Below are 21,534 nucleotides of genomic sequence, written 5' to 3' on the forward strand. Positions count from 1 at the left end.
ATAGATTTGAAACATGTTCTATATCTAGGTCCGTCTGATTTTTTTTTTTTTATATAAAAAGCGGACTAGTCCACATACGATCGGATTGTCCAAACGGACTTGATCCCGTCGGACCTAGTCTGACGGAAAGTCCAGAAGTCGTGTGTATGCGGCATAAGTGTGAAAAACAGCAAAATCTTTTTATACAAGATACTTACTGAATACCAAAGGAAACCAGAGAAACTCCAACAACCAACAGATCCAATAAATTAAAATAGTTTCTGCAGAATGAACCTTTGTGTAGAAATGCTCCAAATGTCATCATCTACGATACCAAGAAAAAAATATTAATACACTGCAAAATACAGAGATCTACAGTAATTATCGCAAACCAATTCAGGGACATCATACATGTAGAGACATCAGACTGAACATATAGCGGGCTGACAGGAAGCACGTGTGACTGCAGTAACTAGAAGATCAACACTTTCAATACTTGTAGACATTTCTCACTGTAAAATGTAAGATAAACAGCTTGATAGCTTCACTAACATAATTTACCGGAAAATAATTTTATATTATGGCAATTAAGGAATCCTACTCAAGAAAGCTTTAAACAGCCCCATCAGCATTATTACAGCTTCCAGCCAAAAAGTGCAAAAGCAACCTCTATAGAAATAATTGTCAATACTGTAACAGGTGCAATAGTCAGTGGATTCTCAGCTAAGTCCGCCGGCCATAGACGGTTCGAATCTTGGCAGGTTCAGCAGGAACCAGCTGGGATTCGAACCATGTGTGGGCAGGATCAATGTACCAAGTTGATCGATCGATTAACTTGGGTACAACCAGCCTGCTGGACTCAGTTGAGATTATTGCTAGTGGCTACTGTAGCCACTAGCAATAATAACGGTCTTCTCTCGGCAAGGACAGCATTCCCTCGCCCCACCGCCGGGAGCAGACAATTGCTCGGCAGGAGGAGGAGGGATAGGACAATCATGCATATTTTTTTCATGCAACCCATGGTTGCAGGAAAGAAAGTCTCACCGTCAATGGCCTTCCTAAGCACTGGGTGCACTTAAAGAGTGTATATCAGTGGTCATCAACCCAGTCCTCAGGGCCCACTAACAGGCCATGCTTTATGTATTACCTTGGGGAGATGCAGACTAGAATACTGCAATCATTGAGCAGAAAATTATATCACCTGTGATGCATTTCAGTTATCTTGCAAACCTGGCCTGTTAGTGGGTCCCGAGGACAGGGTTGATGACCACTGGTGTATATGGTTAGAGATGGGAAAAATGTAGCTGAGGTCACAGTAGATGACAACGTTTTTACAGTAGATACTTTAACACTATGCTAAGGAACTGTATGGGCAAGTGAGAATGAGGAACTCCTGCAATAAGTTGGGTCTTCAAAATCTGCTTCAAGGCCAGTTCACACTACATGCAGTCCAGTGCGTTTTTTTTCTGCATCAACAATGCATGAAATGTAGCTTATATGGTTTCCAATGGTATAGTTCACTCCAGTGCGGTGAGTTCAAAGGCATTTAAATTCCACAAAAAAAAATAGGACATACTGCATTTTTCCTGCACTGGGCTGTACTGGGACGTGCTAAAATGCATCAAAAATGCACTGGACACCAGTACAGTGGAAGAAATAAATAAAATCTGGAAGGCATTTGGAAATGCCTCAAAAGCTCTTAAAATAATGTGATACAAACGCACTGGAGCGCATTAAAAACTTGTTATAAACGTGCATGCAGAAATACACCTGGAGTGTGTTTTTGTGGTGTGAACCAGCCCTTATAGCCTTCTGGGTTCAGATGACCTGTATCTCAAACTGGTACTGATTCACTAAGGAGTAGGTAATCTTCCCTTTGCAAAGAGAATGTTTACTTAGCTTAACTATACGGCAAACCCATCTCACTTTATACACATACAAAGGAAAAAAAACATATAAGTGGATCACTGCAGTTTAACATAATTTAGCTATGGTTACTAAGCTAAATGAGCATTCCCTTTTTCAAAATGAAATTTCTCTCCTCCTTTAGTAAATCAACCTGTATGGCTTGATGGTGTATGCCTCTTAACGCAAAGATAGGAAGCTGCAATCCACCAAAATCAATTTAAAGTGTTACTAAACCCACAACAGTAAAATCAGTCTGTATATGCAGTAAAGCATGCTTGTTATACTCACTGTGAAACCTAAAGGGTTAATATTCTGCATTGTGTAAAAAGGCTGTTTGATCCTGTCTTCTCTGAGACTCTCCTTCTTCCACTGCCAATAACCCATCTCCTGATAGAACAGACCCTTGCTCAATTTGGTGTGTATTGCGAGAGTTCATGTGATCAGCACAGGGCCAATCAGTACTGTCCAGACAGAAGGTCAGGGGTCCTGTTGCCTCACAGGACAATCAGGGGAGAATGAAAACTGCTCCTACAAGCTTTACCCAGTGCTCTGCTGGACACTGACAGAAATCATAAGACTGTTCTAACTGCTTATGAGAAAAGGTATTTAGCAGTTTATATTTACTATAATAATTGCATTTCCATGTTCTGTGCACTGCGGGAGACCAGATATAGTGAATGCAGGGTCCTGGGTTTAGTAACACTTTAAATGACTTCTCTTTAAAGCTCCTGAAACATGAAGTGTGTCTCTCCATTTACTTAATGATAAACAAGGTTGTATTAAAGAGGAAGTAAACCCTGATGGGTTTACTTCCTCTTTGATTCCCTGCAAAGGTAAAGCATAATGGACTACTATGCATCACATAGTAGTGCATTATGTGTCACTTACCTGACACAGGAGCCAGCGAAGTCATTGCTGTCCCCTTGAGTACGGAGCCTCCATCTTCTTGGTGGGTCTCACTGCTCCGACACTGTCATTCGACGGAGCCACGATGACGTCACTCCAGCGCATGCGCACCGGAGCCACCACTCATGGCATATCGCCGTTAACAGCAGCACGCTCAGTGCGCCAGCGTGCCGCTGTCTACGGCGCATGTGCCATAGACAGCGGTGCCTGTCTTTTGGCAAATATCTCCTAAACAGTGTAGGTTTAGGAGATATTTCTTGGACCTACAAGTAAGCCTTAAGCTAAGGGTTTACAACCACTTTAAATAGATATAATGGCAACTACAGCCCTAGAATTCATTATTCCTTTGAAAAATCTAGCTTACAGCCATAAACTTTGCAGAAACAGAAGGCAGAAACAGGAATGTTAAACATGATGCACACTGCATTGCAACTCCAAAAAGAGCCCAGGCAGCAACTTGTGCCGTGTCACACAACAGAAAAAGCACATGCGATCCAGCAAGATATCAAACGATGAGGAAACCTCTAGCACATTGTGTGCACAGTCCATGTCAGTATAACACCAGCTCCCCCATGCAAATTACACATTTCCACCAAATCCACAGGATGCTGGAACCCAGAGCTTCTCAGAATTTGGGAAGGCTGTCAGAAAGGGGTAACAGCCAGGAAAGCTCTCTTTTCAGTTTCAGTGAGTTTTTATTGAAAATATTTCCATCAATCGAACCTGAAAATGTAAAGAATACCAGAGATACAAAGCTCTGTGTAACATACAAACAAGATTCAACCTTAGGGCAGTAGTGGCAAAGTATAATGCCGAGTATACACAATCGGAATTCTCGTCGGAAAAAGCTCTGATGGTTTTCCCGATGGAATTCCGACGGAATTCCGCTCAAGCTGTCTTGCCTACACATGGTCACACCAAATTCCAATCGTTTAGAAGGCAATGCCGTACAACATGTACGACGGGACTAGAAAAAGGAAGCTCAATAGCCAGTAGCCAATAGCTTCCGTCTTGTAGTTGAATCTAAGCATGCGTGATTTTTGGTGTGTTGGAATTGCATACACACAATCGGAATTTCCGATAGAAAGTTTTTCCGTTGGGAAAATTGAGAACATACTCTCAATTTTTGGCTGGCGGAAATTCGGCCAGCTAAATTCCGAGCATACACAAAGTCGCATTTTCCGGTCTTTTTCTGGCTGGAATTACGATCGTGTGTACGCGGCATGACCGTACACTGAGGTCTACAACAGATTTTCACCTATTATGGCCCCAGCCAGGACTCAGAGGAGGTGGGTGAACTTTGTTTTTCTGGCAGCCCACCAGATGCTGGTTAGGGCTTGGCTGCAACAGTTCCTTAATGTAGCCAAGGTAAATGACTCATAGGGACTATGGTGCACAAGAAGCTCACTTCTATCTTGAATGACACACATACCTCATTTCTAAAGGTTTGGGATGAGGTATGTGTGGGTACATGGCTTGTAAAAAATTACGGCCTGAACCTGGACCATTCTCTACTCTCAAGGTAATCATTTTCTGCAGCCTTGGATGAGAACGTTTGGGTACACCCTGCTGGGTTTTTCCCTTCCCATCTCCATCCCTTCTCTTCTTCCTCTGCTCTGTTTTTTTCCCCTTCTTTTGGGCATCTTTTAGAACCCCCTTGCATGCTGGTTGATGAAGGGCACTTAGACCGCCTCCTCCCACCTGGCCTGGGAGTTGTATTTACTGACCCGGAGGTCCGGACCCCGCTCTGAGGGGTAGACCCTCTGGTAAGTGCACCCTTGTACATTGACCATACTTGCTTCATCTGATGTCATAGTGATGGCATTCTATCACCCTTATTAACTTTTGGTGACTTTGACTTATGTGCTGACCTTCCTTGTACTTCTCCATTTGTATGCAAAATTGTTTACACCATTACCTGGTGCTGTATACATTTGTTGAAAACTTTAATAAACATCTTTGTAAAATAAATTTCCATCTACATCACCCCTTTTCCCTTTAGTCTGGCCAAGGAGGATGTATTTTTACTCTCTCTTCTACCCCTCATTACCATTTCCCACCCAAACTAGTCGTCATCATCGAATATTTCTCACTCCACTCGGCTTGTCCTAGGAAGAACATCACCAGATATTTTACAGGATGCACTTACATTCTACCTCGGTAACAAAGCAAAGCAAAATTTTCCAGCAATAACCATTTGCTTTATATCACAATCCGCATAAAATGAAAACTGCCTGATCTTTCAGTGACTATGCAAAAATCTGTTTTTGGTAGTCCTGAATGGAATGAATACATTTTTTAATGGCTGAAACACCGACAAGTCCTTGAAAGCCTCACCCCTGAAGATCTATTGCCCTAGGCACCATTAGAGAACAGTACCTAAGACCAGAGAAAGACAAAATTCAGTCCTGAACATCGCCTGTACAATTAAGGATTGGTTTAGGGGTTCGGATGCATTCATTAAAATCATTCAGGTTGATCTGTAGCCCTTACGTTGATTGGAAAGGTATGTGACTTTGAGTTCCTCAGTAGGAATTTGCTGCAAATTCCCGGGACCACCCCAAGAAAATGAACACCCCTCTTTATGTATGGAGAGAACTGAAAAAAAACTTCTATCAATTAAAAACAAGGCATATCCAGATTCGGGACATGGGGATGCAAACAATGACCTATGGAAGAGATCCATTGATACTGTTCTGGTAAGCTGTAGTTTTGGTGGAAATGTTTAGCTGTTGAGTTAGATGCAGCCACACAGTGTATAACTCCAGAAACACATTATTTTCTGTCAAAGACAAAACGCCTCTTGGCTTTTATGGTGTAGAATAAACACACTCCATTCAAACAAAACTCACACAGAAAATAGTATTTAAATCAACAGTACAAGAAGCATTGTTTGCAACAATTAATCTACTGAATCTTCTTTATTATCCTTGTGCAGATGTTTACAGTGAGCTATTTCTAGATATAATCTACAGAGCCATTAAAGTAAATTATGGTGAAATTACGTTACACCACTTTAGCCCGTCTCATAAAATATGTTTGTTCTGTATTTTTAGTATAATACCGGGCCATCACTCACCAGCTAAGCAAACACTTGACATTCAAATTTGGAGGATGGATTTTCAGGAAAGCAAGCTTTGCTGTCACTAATAAAAAGACAGCATATACATTGTATACTAGTAAGAAATTCCAAAAAAATATCTTTAAAGAGAATATTTCACATGGGTGGTCCAATCAAGTCTGCCTGTCAGTTCTTCCAGTGGACCTGATCAGAAGTTCCAAGTCTATGGACAGGCGAATGTAAACCAACATGTCTTTTTTCTGGTGAACCTTGAACCATTTGCTCCTCCCATGAACTTGTTGATTTAACCCATGTCTCTGCTGTTCCTGTTGCCAGATTATAGTGCTCAGTCAATATCTTGCTCCTTTTCTATATCTTCACAACCATATGTTACTGACCTTTGGCTTGTTTTTCAACTATGCTATTGCTTTATCCAAACATGCACTCACTTGTTACCAGTCTTTGGCTTGTTTACTGGCTATGCTTCTGCTTGATCCCTACTTGCTCCATCTGCTTATGATGGGGAGATTCTGAGGACAAGAACCTGGCACTAGCATGCAGCAAAACCCATCTCCACCATCAGGAGATCTGGTGAAGGCCAGTTAGTGCTTAGACACTGCGTCTCGGGTGAGCCTGCGTCATCCACCAGGGTGACCTGCTTGTGTACTTATCCTGCTGGTTGCTATGAACCTCTTTACTGCCATAACTACTGGTCTCTGAATTTGACCCCAACCAAGACAATTGGAGTGCATACTTGTTTGGCACCAGTGTCTCAGAAACAAATGATGCCAGAGGATGATAGGGGGGTTCAGGGAACTAGTACTTTTAAGAAGGAGGTCATCGATGGTGGCCTCCGTATTGCTATCTAGATGGGTTTCCTTTAAAACACGACTCCAACTTTGATTTTCTTCTTAGTTTTGGATAAAGGAGGTAAGAGTTAACATGCGTCTGGCTTTATATTTATGTCTGTTACTTTGGGGTACTCTACCTGTGACATCCATAAAAGATATAGGGAAAATGTCAAATGACAAACATTTCAACCCTATCCACACTACTAAAAGTGTGTATTTTCTGTGTCCCCATAGGTGAGATTACCTATCACTTAATTTCCTGTTAAGACTTTCTGATTTGATAGGAAGAGAGGAGAAAGACACAGACAGCAAGATAAACCTGTTAGAGACCCTAACCCTTCCCTGCTTCAAAATATAAAATGAAAAGTTTATGCTGGAGTAGGGCTTTAATGCATTAGAAACATGAGCGGGTACCAACTAGATAGCTTTGCAAAAATAAGTGGTAACCCCTACTATTTTAACACTTAATCTCTATAAAAATGAAATGGATTCTAAACATTTTATAAATTTGCTTAAAAAAACAACAATCCCGCTAACCATTGTCTGTAAAGGGACAGTAAAAACGATTGTACTGCTGTTTTAAATACAATTTTCACACAAACCAGGTTACCTTTAAAACGATTTCAAATGTAAACATACTAGTGAAGACATAATCTGCATATCCTAGCACCTGAGGGTACAGAAGAGTTATAGGTTATCACAGACATCATTCTGATCATCAAAAAAGAACATGGTTTTACCTTTAAGAAGATTTCAACTGTAAAGATTCCTGTGAAAGCATAGTCAAAGTAACCAAGAATCTGCAAGGTACAAGAGCACAGTGAGTAATCTGCTTGAAGAGAAGCTGAGAATGGATCACTGCCTTTTGCTGGGACTAAAAAAGAAAGCTGGTCATGAAGTTAAATAGGAAATTATTTTTGAAAAAATATTTTGTTGAAGATTTGGTCCTAACCACATAAAGAAAATCTGGTTCTCTTACTAGAAGAACCCTAACCCATTTATTCTCACCTCCCCTGCCTTTCCATTGCTTTGCTGGAGACTTTGGTAAGTACTTGGTCCTTTTGGGTATGTTGGCGCATGTGATCTCCTCCCAAGATGCAGTGGTCAGCTATAAGTGGCCAATGAGGTGGAAGAGGAAGCAGTCAACACTGTGTAAGCTTCAACACCATCTGACATGAAGTTTTCCACAGGGTTTGAAGTCTCAACCCCAATAGAGGCACCGATGAAGAAAGGGGAAGCTGAATATCATTAGGTAGGGTATTTTTTTAAAAAGAGAACTGAATGGGAAAAGTGAAAGTTTCTTAAGTAAAACAGTAAGATATTTTTAGCCAATTGGAACTGAATTCCAGACGGGGAGAAATTACACAATTACAAAATGCACGGTAGCTGTTTGTCCTACCAAAGGATTTTTGCCTTGTGATCCAACCAACCATATTAACAGTATAGACAGGTCTTTGGCCTGCACTGCAGCTACTTCATAGCCTGGTTACAAAAACTGGATCGAAACACAACCCAGTCTCATCTACCATTTTCCCTGCTGTCCTGACACTTGCCTCATTTCTGCTCTGTGCCATGTATGTTTAGCTGTCAAGTGTCTTCCCAAATTCCTGTTACAGATGTGAGTTGGGAAATGTTGTAATTGGCCCTTTTGCCATAGAAATATATTCAAGCAGAACATTTGTACAAATGTCTCCATCCCCAACTACTGTTTTACAGAGGTCTACCTACCCATTTGAACAGAAAAGTTACCACAAGTGAGATTGGTTCAGCTTCGTTCCGTGCTAAACATCTTAACCTCAGAAACCAAATACTTTTCATGAATGCATGCAGAGAAAAGAAACAGATTTATAATGATGGCAGCTACACAGGCAGCTTATATTTGCTTTCTTTTCGCTCAGGCCACTGGGAGCATAGCAGTGGGAGACAGTTGACTCACTGCCATTCGTGTCATTTAACAGCACTGGTACTTGGTGATTGCCTCTTCAGGTGCCAGTGATGCCACATGGGTCTGGGGAGAGTCCTTAGCCAAGTGTAAACTCCCAACTTGTAAGTTAGAGCTTACACAAGGCTTCTTTTCTTCCCAACCTATGGGCAGAAAAGAAGAAAGGTGATTAAAGGTTTCTAGTGGAGCCACCATTAAAGTGTATTTTTAAGATCTCAGACCTGAAAAAAATAAAAATGATGGCCTGTATTAAAATAGAGTGCCCTGTGGGTCTGCTTCTTCTGGTATGATGGTATAGAATACTGGGTTTTAAAGAGCATTTCTTTCTTCACTGTTACCAGTCATATTCTTTCTGATATGTTTATGTTGGTATGGGTTCAACTGGAGAGAGAAACTTGTACTACATTAAATAAGGACAATCAACCTAACCCAGTACCAGCTTTATGGCCTGTGTCAACGTGCTTTGTGCTGGTCTGGATGACATCAGTTTGAAATGTTTCAAAGATCAATCACAATTCATTACCGGGTTCATTTGACCTGCAATTGACTTCCTTCTGCCTGCATTACCTTATTCAATTTACGTTACTATAGAGCAGGAGTGTCAAACTCAGTTTCATCAGGGGTTGCATCGGTATTATGGTTTCTCTCAAAGAGGCGGTTGTATCTGTAAGACTTGATGTCCAGAGCACCCCCTTATATCAGATGTCAAGGGCCCCCTTACCATCAGAAGTCAAGAGTACCCCTCCCTCCCTTATATCACAGTGCACTCCCCTTACCTTGTGCTACTGCCAGGAAAAAGCTGGGGTGGAGCTGGGAAGCAAAAAGTGCAGAGTCTGGAGGAGGACTAGAGAAGGGCTGGAGTCAGCTTCTGAATGCTGAGGTGAGGTGGAGATGAGGGGGTACTGCAGATGCACAGAGAGGCACAGGATCTGTAGAAGGTGTTCTGTCCTCCTTTCTGCTGTCAAATGCTGAAACGAGGGTAGAGACGAGCCTCTGCATGGCTGCACTGAGAAGCGCAAGATCTAGAGGAGGTGTTCTGTCCTCCTCTCTGCTGTTGACTGCTGAGACAAGGTGGGCGGGGAGGCGCTGCAGCTGCAGGAGAGGTGCAAGGGGCACATGCAATGGCCCCGAGGGCCAGAAGTGGCCTGCGGGCCTTGTGTTTGATACATGTGCTATAAGCTTTTTATGGCAATGCAAACCCTTGAGCTTCTTATTTATATAGCAGCTGATCAGCAAGGGGTTTACTGTATTCAAGCTGGGTGTGATTTATTTTATTTTTTTAAAGGAATAGTTGTGTATACCCAACTGATCTAGATTACACACTGATAATTTACATAGTTACATCAGAGCTGTTTACTGGTGAAAACGTTATTTGAATCATAGCCTATGTGTGTATATTGTGTCATGGTGCTGTGTAGATTTGAAACAGGGAAGGCAATCCAACAGGGGATTTACTATGGACATCCAATACTTTCATCAATACATAACAGTGAACTTTAACAGTGGGGCAGACAGTAAAGCTGGCCATACACTAGTAGCTTTTTGTATAAACATTTGCACAATTATTCTCAGTACGTGCGATGACTTGACAAATCTCATTCAAAAGTACTTCCAAATTTTGTATGCTATTAGCATTTAATGTTGGAACAAATTGACTTTCCTGAATGATAAACACACTGGCGTTGATTTACTAAAACTGGCGCATGCAAAACCTGGTGCAGTTCTGCATAGAAGCCAATCAGCTTCCAGGTTTTATTGTCAAAGCTTAAAGCGGGAGTCCGCCGGGACTCCGCGTTTTTTTTTTTTTTTAAAAGCCAGCAGCTACAAATACTGCAGCTGCTGACTTTTAAAATAGTGACACTTACCTGTCCAGCGCGCCCGCGATGTCGGCACCCGAAGCCGATCTCTAGATCGTCACTCGGGTGTTGCCGCCGCCATCTTGGGTATGGGAATCAGGAAATGGAGCCTTTCGGCTTCATTTCCCGGTTCCCTACTGCGCATGCGCGAGTCGCGCTGCGCAATAAGGACGGTCCCCGCTGCCTCTGGGATCTGTGTGTTTCCCAGCAGGCAGCGGGGCACTTGCGGAAGGGGGCGGGCACTTGCGGAAAGGGGCGTAATCTACGCCCCTTTCCGCAGAGAGCTATCCCGGAAGTGGGTGCAGTTACCTGGATTATCCAGGTAACTGCACCCCCCTCCCCCCTGAAAGGTGCCAATTGTGGCGCTGGAGGGGGGGAGGATTCCGATGAGCGGAAGGTCCATTTTAGGGTGGACCTCCGCTTTAATTGAACAAGCTGAAGTTAGAAGCTGATTGGCTACAATACACAGCTGCACCAGACAGTTTTCTATCCCACTTCTCCAAATTTTCTCATCACTGAGGTAAAAAATGAACACGGATTTGAGCCCACTAATGCCCTGTACACACGATCGGAAATTCCGCCAGCAAAAGTCCAATGAGAGCTTTTGGTCGGAAAATGTGACCATGTGTATGCTCCATCAGACTTTTACTGGCGGAATTCCCACCAGCAAAAGATTGAGAACAGGTTCTCTATTTTTCAGTCGGAAAAAGTTCTGATCGGAAATTCCGATTGTCTGTAGCAATTCCGATGCGCAAAATTCCTACGCATGCTTGGAAACAATTCGATGCATGCTTGGAAGCATTGAACTTAATTTTCTCAGATCGTCGTAGTGTTGTACGTCACCACGTTCTTGATGATCGAGAGTTCGGAGAACTTTTGTGTGACCGTGTGTATGGAATTCCGTCGGAAAAATGGTGGATTGTTTTTCGCTCGTGTGTACGGGGCATTATAGAATTTTTTTTGAATGAAATTCTACTAGTGTTTGGCCAGCTTATAGGCACATATATTTTGCTTACTTTACCAAAGGGGCAGGCATCTACTTTTATTTAAAACGGCTTATTTCAGCAGAAGTGTGCATCATTTTACATAGCCTGCAGGTGTCAATGTTTGACCACATTTGTGTCACAAGATGTTTGGTAACCATGTGTGTCAGTACAGCTTCGAACAGATGCATACACATTATCAATTAGATTTTAAAATAAAAACAGAAAAAAAAATGGTACATTTTCTTCCTACACTAAAGGGAAATTCGTACCATTTGGAAATTGGCTCTGGGCAACACATATTTCTGTTATTCATAAATATACCGAAATAACACCCTTCATTGATATTGAACCTGGACAGAATTATGGGGGAACTCCAGGTAAATGTTTGCACATAAATATGCTGCTACTTCTGCATTCTCCGGTCAAAGGCTGGGGTGAGTCCTGGACCAGACTGTGTTGCTTAAGTGCAATGTAGTCTGCAGGGTAGTCTAGCATCTGGCTGTGATGTCTGACAGGGTGCCTGGATCACAAGAGTGGCTGAAGATTATTACAAATCCATTGGCAGGTAAAATAGCACACATACATTTATTTGTAACTGTGTATTTATCTGTTTGCCAGGAGTTCAACTTTAAAGCTGAAGTTAATTCTGTTTATATTTTGACCTACCTGGTCCCCCTCCCTTATCAATATGCTAATTACATTTTTACATGTAGCCAGGCTCTAGCTAAATTGCCTGTGTCAATAGGGGGGACACTCTACAACATTAGCCACAGTGAGGCTGTTCCCTTCAGGGTTCAGCTTAGACCTTACAGTGTCATATTCTAAATGCAGAACCGACAAAAGAGCAAAGGACATGTATTCCAAAGAACCAAATCTACACTAAGGACAGATCCTCATGAACTACATGTTCCAGCCAGCTGAAGAGAGAACAGACTGCTGGGAGAAGAAATAAATAACCTGGGTTGGGGTGGAGTTGCTCTCTTGGGACTACTGTCAGCAAGGGAGAGCCTCTGATGGTTGTGTGTGGACGCATCCATCATCGCCAGCTTCCTGTCAGTCCGAAGACAATGGGGGGTCACCCTCACTGCCCACATCACAGATCTTGCTGAACCACAGCACTGCAGGGTGTGCAGTCAAGCACCTTTTTCCCTGAACACAGAATCTTCAGGAGCCTGCTCCAGGATCTCCCTGCTATTCCTGTGACCCTGGTATCGTCTGGATTGGTGAGCGGGCAAAACCCCAACCTCTTTACATCCCAACAAAAAGTGCCTCCAAGTGTAGTATTTAATGTGAATGGCAAGGAAGGGAGATGTGATTTAGGCTCAAGTTAGATGGAAGCATCCCAGTGGGAGAAGTCCAGCACACCGTTCCAGGAGAGCCAAGACTTCAGTGTCACAAGGAAATAAGTTGGCAAAGTCCGTGTGATTCCGGGTATGGTCGTATGACTAGCAACGTGGAGCGCAGCGCCGTGGATGACGTGTGCCGTCATCACAACGATTCACGTTGCTAGTCATAAGACCATACCCGGAACCATGCTGACTTTGCCGGCTTATCTCCCTGTGACACTGAACTCTTGGCTCTCCTGGAGCGGTGCCCTGGACATCTCCCACCGGGACGCTTCCATCTAACATGAGCCTGAATCAAATCTCTCTTCCTTGCCATTCATATTAAATGCTACACTTCTGTCTTTTCTTAGGGTGTAAAGAGGTTGGGTTTTTGCCCGCCTTGGGTTAAATATGCCCGCGTTGCAGTGCTGCCGAACCACTTTGCAGGCGCTTCGGCAGCCCTGCCCATTCTTTTTTCAATGGGCAGGGCATTTTGGGAGCAGTGTATACACCACACCCAAACCGCGCCCATAGATGCTGCTTGCAGGACTTTTCAGAACGTCTCGCAATCGCACCGCCCCAGTGTGAAAAGTCACACTGAAATTAATGGGGAGGCGGTTTTCAGGTGATAGGTAGAGGCTATGTCTAGCACTAAAATGCCTGAAAACTGTCTTAGTGTGAAAGCAGCCTAAGTAATTTCAGTACAGGAGAGGAGCCTCTACAACTGTGCAAGACAGAGGGAAGACTGGAGTTCTGCTTTAAGGACCTAGCCCATTTGCCCAAACGATTACTGCTCTGATTTTGTTGCCCCCTGTGGTGTTATAACAAAGGTCAGACAAGCTATTTCTGACTAAATCAAACTAGAAACCAAAGTACTTAGTGTAGCAGCGGGAGAAAGCTCAGTGCAGCTCCTCAATTAATTGGTAATGAAGTCTAGCGCACTGCCAGGACTGTGAGCTGTGCGGGACACATAGATTTGGAATTGTTAATGTGCACCAAGTGAGTTTTCTGATTCTACACTAGCTCAGTCCTGCAAAAGGTCAGCCACAACCTACCGACATGTTTCACTGTTTTCTGCTAAGATTAAAAGTAACAAAATGACAGCACTAAAGTGAAAAAGAAACCATTTTTTTTGTATATAATTAAAGGAAAAATTCACCTTTCTGAATATGTTACAACCATATTTAAGGTGCAGCATGTTACATGTTCAGCAACCTCCCCCCTGACCTCTGCCCCCCCTCACCATTTTGACAGTGGGTGAGGATTCTGCTCCCCGCACCTGCTATCACAATTTGAAAACCGCATGGCCACTGCCGCATTATTCATTCATAGAATTCTGTGAATGAATGAACTACAACTCCAGCTCTCAATGAACTGCCTGGGCACCAATGAGCACTCTCGTAGTTCACTGATCATCCTGCTCTCCAGTAACTGTGTGCCCATATGGGAGGTACGAGCAAACAGCTTTACTAAGAGTCTGCTGGAGCCTGGCACTGCACCCACGATCTGCTGATTGTAGATGCAATGCTCTGCAGGCTCATAAAAACCTTAATTTATCCTTAATGCTGTGTACACACGATCGGAATTCTCGTCGAAAAAAAGCTATGATGGTTTTTCCAACGGAATTTCGCTCAAACTTGGCTTGCATACACACGGTCACACAAAAGTTCGCTGAACTTTCGACTGTCACGCACGCGGTGACGTACAAGACTACAACGAGCTAAGAAAATAAAGTTCAATGCTTCCGAGCATGCGTCGAATTGTTTCCGAGCATCCGTAGGAATTTTGAGCATCGGAATTGCTATAGACGATCGGGATTTCCTATCGAAACTTTTTCCGTTGGAAAAATTTAGAACATGCTCTCAATCTTTTGCTGGCGGAAATTCAGCCAGCAAAATTCCGATGGAGCATATACACGGTCGCATTTTCCAACGAAAATCTCTCATCTATCTTTTGCTGGCCAAATTTCCGATCGTGTGTACTGGCTTAAAAAAACCGTACCTCTATATGGATGTATTTATATCCCCCTGACTGTTTAAATTTGTTCTATCCATCGCCTCTAGCTAGGATATTTGTTTTATTGGTTGATAACTGATTTAAAAAGTTTGTTCGCTTTAGAAGACCTGTTGGTTGCTAACTGATTTGATGTTTGTTTTACTTTTGTATGCATATTATAGCTAAGCAGACCCTAATGTCTACACGTTACATTGAATTTTGCATTACAAAATTGCATGCATTGTCTTGCCTAGGTTGTACTAAAAAACAAAAAAAAAAAAAAAATCCTGCTTCTACAGGAGTTTTGTGTTCTACCCGTAGAAGCAGCTCAATGTTATCCTATTTGTCCATGCACATTAGGATGATTACAGGTATATTTTGAGCTCAACATTTAGGAGCAGGAAAAAAAAACCTTCTGGTCCGTGTTTCTGATTGGAGCTTACTGGCAGAAAAAATTTAAAACTCTCCTAAACTCCTCTAAACTTTGTACAGAAAATGCTCTATATGAGCGATTTTTACACCTAAGAGAACAGACTTTTTTTTTTTTAAACACAGAGTGCATGGAGCCTTAAAGGGCCCCCCCCCCCCCAAAAAAAAAAAAATTCTTGAAAAAATTAATAAAATAAAAACATTTGGAAAAAAAATGAACTCACCTCTAAATGCCTGTTGCTAGGGGGTCCCTCGTAGTCTGCCTCCTTCAGTCACCTGACGTCACTTCCCCTCGGCGCAGTCAGTCATCTGGGACACGTGACAGGTACCACATGACTGCGCGGCATATCGCGGCGTGCGGCGCCGCTCGCGCATGTTCAGTGGGTGCCCGGCTGTGAAGCCACAGCCGGGTGCCCACAGTAAGAATGCCGGCGCCGCCAAGCAGAGCAGGGAACGAGCGGGGCTTTGTTCCCCTGCATCGCTGGACCCTGGGACAGGTAAGTGTCTGATTATTAAAAGTCAGCAGCTGCAGTATTTGTAGCTGCTGAATTTTAATTTTTTTTTTTTTTAAGGGGCACCCTACTTTAAGGTCTAATGGAAACAAGCTCCTGAGATCAGTAAAGCATTTCAAACACAGAGGCAGAAAAAGCCTCTTTTCTGCCCCTTTCTGATTTAGTTTCACTTTGTTACAGGGGACTGACTTTCCCAGACTTTATAGCTAAGCCCCTCCAACTGCCACCACTATCCAAGGGCAGCACCCTTAAGCCAAGTGCAGGCATTTGGTTGAGGGGAGTTAGAAACGTGCATCTGAGTTGTGTTTTTAGCCCCTTCTTAAATCACAATAGCAGTGGATAGGGGTGTTTACATGCCGTGGTCGAAATGCTTTTCCCATGGCAAAAACAACCTGAAATATAGCGATCCTTATGGGGAATATCAAGTGAATTTGGAAGAGCTGAAAATGCCCTGCAGCCACATGCAATGCACATGGTTGTGGCATGTTTGTTTGGCAAAATTTGGTAAAAACAGGCATTGAGGAGGTCTCCTCACTGCCTGTTAAGCATCTATGAATAAAGGTCAGAGTGTGTTTTCACTTTTGGCTAATAAAGAAACAAAATATCTACAACCATAAATTCCCTTTAAGTGATGGATGGCCCCATTGATCAATAGGGAGGTCATAGATGCAGAAGCTCAACTTTTATAGAAAAGTCATAACAGCATATACTGTAAAATAATTTGCATAGGGTTTAAGCAATCTTAACAGCTAAGGCCCCTTTCACACTGCCACGATTTTGCAGTGATTTAGGGGGATGCCTGTGTAAACTTGAGGTTTATGGACCTCCACTCGCATCAAAGTTGGACCAAAGTAGTACAGGAAGTTGGTGCGACTTGAAGTCGTACAGATATGAATGGTACTCATTGTAAATCACAGGGTATGACTTGTCATGCGACTTTGCAGTCCCAAGTCACAGGACAAGTCGCACAACTGTGAAAGCGGCCTAAGGCAATGCAGCTCCAACACATACACTGCAGTGTACAACAGTGCAATAGGAATGCACTATCACGCTGCGTTGGAAAATCTGCTACATGTCTATTTCTTTATCTATTCTTGTGCTCTAGCAGCAGATTCAAAATGATTGGGGTGCCTTAGCACAACACACGTTGACACATGCCTATAAGGGCCCTCAGTGACCCTGTTGGTGAGATATTAGGTTCCATCTCTATTTCAGTTGGATATATGTTTTAGTTTATATCATGAAAAACAAAACAGGGGGAGCTGGAACACATGATGGTTCGTGACCACCCACAACTCCCAGATGGAAAGGAAAAAGAGGTAAGGAATTATGGCAGAGAGTTCTCACTATTAAACAATTTGACTGAAATCACACTTTTGGGTAAGGTGACCTTTCATTTATTTTATTAACTCTGATGAGTTCCTAAAACATTTAGCAATTTGGGTTTGAAAGGCATTAATTAAATTATAGGAGGTTAAAAATTAACAATTTGTAAACATCATTGCCAGCAATAAACAGGATTGACATAGCAATACTTACTATATTACGGAAGGAAGTACTGCGAATAGGATCTTCGGCTGCTAGGGATGCGCTGCTGAGCATGATAAACACCAGGATAAGGTTGGTGAAGATGTGATGATTTATGAGTTTGTGGCAACCCACACGAATCCTAAATAACAAATATACATGTGAATTTCTCCAGTGTGAACATCCCTGCTCCCACTTTCCCTGCGTCCTGAATTTAACATAAATTCACAATCACAGATGAGAAAGTAATGGCTAACTAGAATCTGGGGTCCTAAACACCCACCTTGGACCAGTGGTATATTAGTACTTTCAATTCTAAAACTACAGAAAGTCAGCACAAGGGTAACTTTACCAGATAACAGTACTCAGCAATCTGAGACATTTGTTATATCATATTCAAAGACACTAAAGGTAAAACATATTTTTTAAATAACAAACATGCCATACTTACTTCCACTGTGCAGCTCGTTTTGCACAGAGTGGCCCCGATCATGGTCTTCTGGGGTCCCTCGTGGCTCTCTCATCTCCTCCCCACATCTGATAACCCCCAGGGAGAAGCGCTCTACTGGGGGGTTACCTTGCGGGTGCGCTCCCGATTCCGGCATTCAGCGTCCATAGGACTCAGCGGCCGTGTCACTGTATTTGATTGACAGCAGCGGGAGCCAATGGCTGCGCTGCTGTCAATCTACCCAATCAACAGCCGAGAACCCCCTAGCAGAAAGACGGCGTGTCCCCGTAGGACAAGTTCGAGGGTTCAGGTAAGTAAAACGGGGGGGGGGGGGGGGGGGGACGGTCACTGACAGGTGTTTTTTCACCTTAATGCATTGAGGTGAAAAAACACTTACCTTTACAACCCCTTTAAAGTAGAACCATAGGCAAAACTTTTTTTTTCATTTTGGATAGAGCAAGGAAGGGTTATAACCCCTGTCAAAAAAAAATTCTGCATCTGTGTCCCAATTTGTGGATTTCCCTATACTTCCTGTCCCACAGCCAAACAGGAACTGAGTGGAAATCCCTGCAAATTCAGAAAATCCCTTGGGAACCCCCAGGTCACCAGAATTAATGTCCCCATTGGAAATTTTCCCTTGATTACTTTTCTGGGGACAAACTAAAATGTGGGATTTTCTTTTACTTTTAATGATAATGGTAAACAGGACAAATAGAGAGGGTGAACCCTGTGGGCTGAATGAGAAAACCCAGTAGATTCCCCCACCCATGCTAAAAAGCTTGGATGGAGGAATTTCCCCTGCCAGCTATTGTATTCTGACAGTTGCGGCTCTTGCTTCTGATTGGATGCATGGCTCTTTCAGCTCTCTGATCATGGTTTGATGACCTAGGACTGTGATGGTGAACCTTGGAACCCCAGGTGTTTTGGAACTACATTTCCCATGATGCTCGTGCACTCTGCAGTGTAGCTGAGCATCATGGGAAATGTTGTTCCAAAACATCTGGAGTGCCAAGGTTCGCTATCACTGACATAGGTGGTGGTGACAGGGCCACCCACAGTTCAGATTTTAGCTGATCCTGCAGGAATTGGCTAATGTTTGAGCCATATATGAATAGCATAAGGGTTGGAATTACTGTATACAAATGCTATAGGGTGTACAATCAGATTTCACCCTGTACTGCTACCCATATCCTAGTCTATCCATTTATATTGACATACAGAACAGACAAGCTGACAAGAAAGGCAGACTACTTACGGATTGGTATTGCTGAATATAAAAAAGGCGCTCCCTTCTGGAATTGGGGTAATCTTCTCCTTCATGTTCAGCTCTGACATCCTCCGGGGACGAGGGCCAGCTGGTACTTCTGGTTCTTCTTCTTCCTCTTCTTCTTCTGTAGTAATGAGTAAGGTAAGGAATGTAAGATTAGGGGAGTCATCTCAGGCAAGCATCTAGGGGAGTCATCTCACGCAGGCAAGCATCTCAAGTAAGAAAATTCAGTTTACCCTAAAGTGGAAGTTTATTGAGAGGAAACGTACAATGTTCCTTTTGCAATAAACTACACCTACCTGACTGACCACAGCGATCCCTGGAATGTAAACTAAGCTGTGCATGTGCAGCTTGGCTTACAGCAGCTGTACCATTCCTTTGTAAAGATGATTGCATGCGCAGCAGTGACATCATCCTTTGCCGGCCAATGAAGAGGCCCGAACACCGGCATACAGGAGAAGATGCTAATGCCGAAGGGACCGTTGGAAAGTTGAGTATCTCTGCCTTTAGTTCCGCTTTAACTAGCTGTCATCTGGTATTAGTAATTTATTGTTTGCAAACGCTAAAATCTCAGTGAATTATATTTATCTAATCAAATCTATGTTTCAGCTGTGAACTAGGACAGGGTTCCCCTAACCCCGGGCCACAGACTGGAATTGGTCCATGGCCTGTTGCTGACAGGGGGAGGTGAGCGGCGACCGTGGTCCTATCACAGATCACGGCCATCACTCATCTCCCACTGTGCAGCCACGCCTGTGTCTCCTCTCCCGCCGCAGTGTCATCCTATCACAGCAGGGAGTAGGAGGAGCGGAAGATCTGCACAGAGAACAGGAGTCTTTTCATATTAACAAGTGGGTGATCACCCGTTTGTTAATATGGTAAGTTGAGCAGCTCCCACAATCCATCTAGATCTGCAACTCCTCCTACCCCCTTCCCTGCTAATAGGATGGCATTGCTGGGTGACCCTGAAGACGACAAAAAGGCTGAATCCCTGCCTCTGCCCTGTCAAAGGTAGGACTTTGCAGGGGAGGCAAAGAGTGAAAGGGGGCACTGTGATTAGAGAAAAAATTTGAGAAAAAAAAGGAGGGGGGCCATGACTGCAAGGGGCACTGTAATGGGGGGTGGCTGTGATGTAATCATTACAGTGTAGTCTCCTTTACATCACAGTGGCCCTTTACAGTTCAGTACCCCATCAACTCACTCAATCGCCCCTGCACAGTCCCCCCCCCCCTCCTCACCTCAGTACCTTGTGCAAAGTTGGGGACCGCTGAACTAGGGGCTTGCTGCTGTGTGCGCTCTTAGTTTTGTGAGCACATTGTCACTTACTCCCGCAGGCAATCGGAAACAAATCAGTGAGGTGACAGCCAATAATGGTGGTCATTGGAAGTTTGTGGAACATTTATAGGTAATAACACCAGAGATTGTTCATCCAGGGAATATCCAATTTCCTTGGGCTCAGGAGGATTTTTTTCCCTGCATTAGAACAAATTGTTTCATGCTTTAAGGTTTTTACTTGCCTTCCTCTGGATCAAACTGTGGGCTTAGGGCTCTATATATTCAGGTTTTTAAATGATTGTTCTTTTTTTATTCGATGAACTCAATGGTATTGTGCCTTTTTTTCAATCTGACTAACTATTCAAAAGAGACATTGTATTACTTATTACCTGGCTCTGCATGTTGATTTTCTTCTTCATTTTCTTCATCAATATCTACCTAAAAGAAAATAAAAAACAGACAAAAAAATTACTGACTCAATTCCCTCCTGGTTCATAAAGTATGTTGTTAGTAGAGTTGAGCGAACAGTTCAAGCCGAGCAAAAGTTCGGCCTGAACATCACCTGTTTGCCAAACACCCGAATTTGCAAACATCCTGCCGAGCGCCCCACAATGCACTGCGCACTGCACAGTACATTCTAAGCCCTGATTGGGCAAAGCTTTGTGAATAGCTGGTTGTTAAGGTGCGTGCTGGGAAGCCAGCCACGGCATCCTTAAAGAGAAAGTGAACCTCCCTCTAATGTTTGTATCTATAGGTAAGCCTATAATAAGGCTTGTCTATAGGTACTATAAATAAACGCTGGTGCCGTTTCTTCAGAGCCCTGTGCCATGACCGGTGGCCCCCGGCCAGTCACAGAGTGATGCATACTAGCACATTTTGCTTTTACTTTGCAGGTAAAAAAAAAGAAAAATCTGAGTTTACTTCCTCTTTAACAACAGATGAGTTATCCGCTGTTAAAGGGGTTCCCCGCTGACAGCTGAATGAAAAAAAAAAACATTGGCAGCAATAGAAAAATTGTTAAAAAAAAATGGTAGGTCAGTATAGAATTTGAGGGGAGCCCCCGCACCAAAATTCCCCCCAAAATCCATACCAGACAGTTATCTGAGCATGAAGCCTGGCAGGCCAGGAAAGGGGGGGGGGTGAGCAATCACCCATTCCTCTTAAACCATACCAAGTCACATGCCCTGAACATGGGGAGGGGTGCTTTTGGGCTCCCCATCCCAAAGCACCTTGTCCCCGTGTTGATGTGGACAAGGGCCTCTTCCCC

At 43.3% G+C, this 21,534-nt stretch overlaps 1 protein-coding gene across 15 annotated transcripts in view; it reads right to left on the reverse strand.

Annotated features, from left to right (window-relative positions):
* CACNA1D (calcium voltage-gated channel subunit alpha1 D) overlaps positions 1-21,534 on the reverse strand; it is a 540,723-nt gene that overhangs the window by 151,450 nt on the left and 367,739 nt on the right. For 13 of the 15 annotated variants that reach the window (XM_077452065.1, XM_077452061.1, XM_077452076.1 and 10 more), the window contains 5 exons: positions 20,657-20,705; positions 18,981-19,116; positions 17,290-17,419; positions 7,446-7,505; positions 198-304 (listed from right to left, as the gene is read on the reverse strand). In XM_077452065.1, the coding sequence (XP_077308191.1) occupies positions 198-304; positions 7,446-7,505; positions 17,290-17,419; positions 18,981-19,116; positions 20,657-20,705 (482 nt within the window). Of the gene's footprint in view, positions 1-197; positions 305-7,315; positions 7,376-7,445; positions 7,506-17,289; positions 17,420-18,980; positions 19,117-20,656; positions 20,706-21,534 lie in introns of all 15 variants that reach the window. The other 2 variants (XM_077452074.1, XM_077452077.1) reach the window with 1 other exon arrangement.

The sequence above is a fragment of the Lithobates pipiens genome, unplaced genomic scaffold (genome assembly GCF_037356315.1).
Source record: "Lithobates pipiens isolate NorthernLeopardFrog02 unplaced genomic scaffold, aLitPip1_a1.2 Scaffold_23, whole genome shotgun sequence".
NCBI lineage: Eukaryota > Metazoa > Chordata > Amphibia > Anura > Ranidae > Lithobates > Lithobates pipiens.